Consider the following 5,152-nt stretch of genomic DNA (forward strand, 5'->3'; position numbering starts at 1 on the left):
GAAAAAAATCAAATATCGTACGTGTCACGTTTAAGTTCTTGCATTTGAAAGGCAATATACCTGCGCAAATTAAAGTCGAGTTGGACGCTGTTTACGGAGGCTCTATCCTATCATTTACCACTGTGAAAAGATGGACAGCTGAATTTAAACGTGATCGTACCAGCTAGGATAATGAGCGTTCAGAATGGCCAACAATTGCAATCACCACCGATATCGAAAAAGTTCACCAAATAACATTAGATAACCCTTGAATCAAGGTTAGAGAGATAGCAGAGGCTATGAATATATCAAAAGAACATGTTTCATATACTGAAGAATTAAGCATACGTAAACTAACCACGCGCTTGAATGACGCGCTTGCTCACTGTAGACCAAAAACGCATTTAAATGAACATTTTCAAGGCTCTGTTGGAGCGGTTTAAGCGAAGCGAATCGGATTTTTTGCGTGAATTAATTGTTGATGAAACTTTGGATCCACTACTTCAATCCTGAGACGAAGGAATAATCAAAACAGTGGATAGCGAAAGGTAAACCTGCACCGAAGAAGGCGAAGACAGTTTCATCGGCTGGGAAGGTGGACAACTGTTTTTTGGGATAGTCATGGAATTGTGTTCATCGACTATCTTGAAAAAGATAAAATATACAATAACGTCAATACACACACACACACACACACACACACACACAACATATTTATCATTAATTGACAAGTTAAAGCTAGAAATTGCAAAAAAGCAGCCGCATTTGCAGAAGAAAAGAGTGCTGTTCCATCGAGATAACCATATTGCATTTCGATCACTATGGTAAAAATTTACAAATTGCGGTTCGAATTGATTGACCACCTACGGTATTCAACATTTGGCCCTCAGCGACTTTTTTCTGTTTTCTAAGCTCAAAGTTTGGCTCGGAGGCTAGAGATTTTCATTGAATAAGTAGATTGCATTCGTAGAAGATTTACAGAGCAAGATACCAATTATTATTTGAATGGGTTAAAAGAGTGGGAACATCGCTGGAAAAATCCTTATCAAAAACTTAAAAGAAGACTAGAAGAAGATATTGAAAAATAAAATTAAATTTGACCGAAAAAATACTTGTTTCTATAAGTCTGTTTCTTTTTAGCTGCACTCTCTGAGAATTGATGCACACAGTGCAATAAGTTGAAGTGAAACAAATATATATTTAATTTTTATATTTATAATTTATATATTATATTTTATTTTAATTAATTAAAAAATAAATCTTATGTTAGGCTTACAACTTTTTAAACAACCCTCCTATATTCCTCTGTTAAAAGATCCATGCTTTTGTAAAAAATGCAGTAAATATTTGACAGGTAAGACATTAATACTTTCGTCATTCAATCATCGCTAAACAAGATACAAAATTATTGTACAAATTGTACTAAAATAATAATTATTAATGAATTATTAATGGATTATTATTCACATAATCGAGGTAATTAAGAATAAAATGTTTAAGATTTACGTAATAAATATATAATATATTTACCATTTTCATTATGTTTACTGTGTCTTATTTTTTCGCATTCATCACGACAGATCTTGTATAAATTTTCCAAATCTCCACCCCTCTGCTCGGTTATTACCTCAAGCACTGCAATCAGAAGAATCAATATCAATTGTTCTTTGTTTTTTTAATTATAGATTTAATCGCGTTGAAGCTTGCACTTTTTGCATTCAGAATCTTTGTTTTCTCTCAAACAACATATCTTATGATGTCTTTAAAGCATTTTAATTTATAAAGTACAAAATAAAAAATTCGACAATTATTTAAAAATATACCTATCACAATGTAATGCATTTTTTTTTTTCAATAAACTTTTATTCAATATTTTTTTCTTAAGACCTCAAGAATTTAAGTTAAAAAAATATTAAAATAATATTACTATACACATAAGTATTCATATTTTTTATTTTGATGCTTATTTAAATTACTAAAAATTAAATAAAATATTAGCCTGCTCAGTGTTATGCAAGGTATTCTATTTTCAGTACCTAGGTAAAGGTATAGATATTTTGGAAAAATATACTGATGTACAGGTACAGGTACTAGAAAAATAAAATATCTAGGTACAGATACAGTATCTTAAATATACCTTAAATCTAATTACTTTTAATTTTATTCAAGGATATTCTTATTGAAGATCTTATTCTAACTCAAGTAATGGTAGTAAAACAACTTGGTAAACATCGACAATAGGGAACCCAGCTCAGATAATCTTAACCTTGACATACTATATTGTGACCCTGAGTGACCCCTTGAGATGGTTTTAGTTAGTGCTCGTCTTTCGTTTAAAAGTTATTAATGAAAAAAGTTTAATTCTCTGCACAATTTTAATTCTCTGTCAAAAATTACTCCTCAGAAAAAACTAATGTATCAAATGAAAAATTAAAATCCAGATGCTACAATCTTAACTAATCAAGTTAAATTCTATCAAATTAAAAAGTAAAATACACGTGGAACTATCTTTTGTTGTTTATTTAACTCTAATGATATGTATCATTTATGTAAAACATTTGATACCAATAAAATAGGCGCTAAGTAAAATTCCTCAAAATTTTATGTATCATTCATAAAAAAGATTTGATATCAACAATTGGCGCCAAATTAAATAAATAATCTTAACTTTAATATGTATTGTTCCTATAAAAAATTTGCTATCAATTACGGTAACACTTGAATGGACAAGGTAACGCATTATAAATTGTATTCTTTATTTAATTTGGTATATAATTTCATCTCCCTTTCATCTCTCTTTTTGTTATGTATTAATTTATAAACAAATAGAGATCAATGACGAATAAATCACTTTTTAATATCATTTCGTTGATTAGTTAACAATTATCAGCTATTATATTGTACTATAATTTCGTTTCCGTTCGATTTCCTTTTGTTAAATATAAAATTATAAACAAATGGAGAAAAAGATTGCTTTATCATTATCATTTCCTAACTTAATTAATAAATACCAGTGTATAATTTCGTTTCCTTCCAACCTTCTTTCGTTCAATATTAATTATAAACAAATAGAGACAAATAGCTTTTTTATTATTATTTCCTAACTTAGTTAACAAATATCAGCATATAATTTTGTTTTTATCTGATTTTCTTTTGTTAAATACTATGTTATAAACAAATAGAAATCAATATCGAATAAATTGCTTTGTCATTATCATTTCTTAGCTTTTCTAGCATACATCAGAGCAGGCATGACTGTATACTTGTTATCATTCAAGAAATCGAACATTGTACAATTCCATCTTTACAAAGTTGTCTTATTGTTAGAGTAGGAAAGTATCATTCAAAATTAAAATGTACTATAATATAGGTACTTAAGAAATGGTACCTAGGTATAGATATCGAAAAATAAAAGTACCTGGGTTAACTTCGGTTAACCAACAATTCTTAGGTACATAAATTTGTACCTAGTTACAGTATCTAGGTACTTGTATCTATCTACTGCACAACACTGATTGCTATATATACATATATACATTATACTTTTTTTAAATTAATTATAAAATGTATTTAAAAAAAATTTCTTAAATACATTAAAAAAATTTATATTGCAAACTTAATGAAAACAAATTCTAAAGTTATAAAATATATAAAAAAATACGTACAACTCTATTCTATTATGTCAGCGTATAATTCTGTTCTATTATGTCAGTCTTTTTTAATTCTTTTATTCTCTTATAATTCTTTTATTAATCCAGATCAGTAGAGTACATTACCAAATTCGGCTATGTTATAGAAGCTGGGACATGTGAATCCAGCAATGCTGTATGTGTTTAAGATCTCACTCTTGGGACCGCAGTACATACATCTGCCTCGGTTGAGTACCATAATGTTATCAAAGAGCGAAATCATCTGACTACTAGGTTGATGTATTACGCAGACCACAGTGCAATTTGCTCTCGCCATATTGTGCAGCATGTTAATGAGCTTAAAATCAAATGCAAATTATTCCAACATTAAAAGCACATTATTTAACGATTATAAAAAATAGTGAATCGTAATATTTTAATTTTATTGCTAGAATATTCTGCGCTTGTATAGAATTATTAGCAGAATATAACAAGAGATATCAATTTATGCTAAAAATAATGCTTTTAACAATTATTATTGAGATAGCTATATTAATAATCTGCACTATACCTGATTAGAGGCTACACTATCTAGACCGCTAGTTGGCTCATCTAATAAGAGAACAGATGGCTTAGTGATCATTTCTACGCCAATGGAGAGTCTCTTCCGTTCGCCACCGCTTAATTTATTCGCAAATGTGTTTAAACAATATGATAAGCCAAGACCCTTTACAATATCGTTTACCTGAAGAAATAATATCTGATGTGTACGATGCATCAATTTACATAACTTTGCTCGTCTAGCAAATAAAGTATACTGGCAGAATTAACAATATACATACATATATAAAAATATATAGTAATTTTATATATATATATATATATATATATATACATATATTTATATACAATTATTATACGCATTAAATAATATTTATATTTGTATATTTTGCTTACAACTGAATGAATCGCGTGTTCGTTTTGATTAACATTGAGTTTCAGTCGTGCCGCTATGTAGAGAGTTTCTCTAGTTGTGAGGAACGGCAATAGATCGAATTGTTGCGGCACATAGCACACCTGTTTGCGGAACGTCCCTTTATTCTGTTCAACACCATTTATGATGATGGTGCCTTTAACGTCGATTAGTCGTTTGGCTGATACGATTTTCAGCAGAGTAGTCTTTCCCGCGCCAGAAGGACCTATGATCACCGTGACTTTTCCTGGTTCGAAGTACCCCGTTAGATTATGTAGGATTTTTTTCTCAGGTTCTACGCAGTAAACATTCTTCTTTAACTATATTTACACATAAAAAACGCAATATATATTACAATATATATTGGGTTGTTCGGAAAGTAATTTCGTTTTTTCCCAACAGAGGACTTAATTGTATTTTTTCATAGTTAACTTCACACTTAAGCCGCATAATCATTATATATTTTGACAGCTGATATAGCAAGGCTTGCTTGTGAAAAAAGTTCGATTGATTCTACGCAGTAGTTTTTGGTTGGTGCCCTATCAAATATGAAAGTGAAAAGCAGCATTTT

At 29.6% G+C, this 5,152-nt stretch overlaps 1 protein-coding gene across 4 annotated transcripts in view; it reads right to left on the minus strand.

The window, feature by feature from the left end:
• LOC108746359 (ATP-binding cassette sub-family G member 4-like) overlaps positions 1-5,152 on the minus strand; it is a 20,521-nt gene that overhangs the window by 5,101 nt on the left and 10,268 nt on the right. For all 4 annotated transcript variants that reach the window (XM_018483082.1, XM_018483081.1, XM_018483080.1 and 1 more), the window contains exons 3-6: positions 4,566-4,876; positions 4,180-4,353; positions 3,756-3,966; positions 1,510-1,614 (exon numbers count right to left, since the gene is read on the minus strand). In XM_018483082.1, coding sequence (XP_018338584.1) covers positions 1,510-1,614; positions 3,756-3,966; positions 4,180-4,353; positions 4,566-4,876 — 801 coding nt within the window. The remainder of the gene's footprint in view (positions 1-1,509; positions 1,615-3,755; positions 3,967-4,179; positions 4,354-4,565; positions 4,877-5,152) is intronic.

Source organism: Trachymyrmex septentrionalis, unplaced genomic scaffold (genome assembly GCF_001594115.1).
Source record: "Trachymyrmex septentrionalis isolate Tsep2-gDNA-1 unplaced genomic scaffold, Tsep1.0 scaffold168, whole genome shotgun sequence".
In the NCBI taxonomy this organism is placed as follows: Eukaryota; Metazoa; Arthropoda; class Insecta; order Hymenoptera; family Formicidae; genus Trachymyrmex; species Trachymyrmex septentrionalis.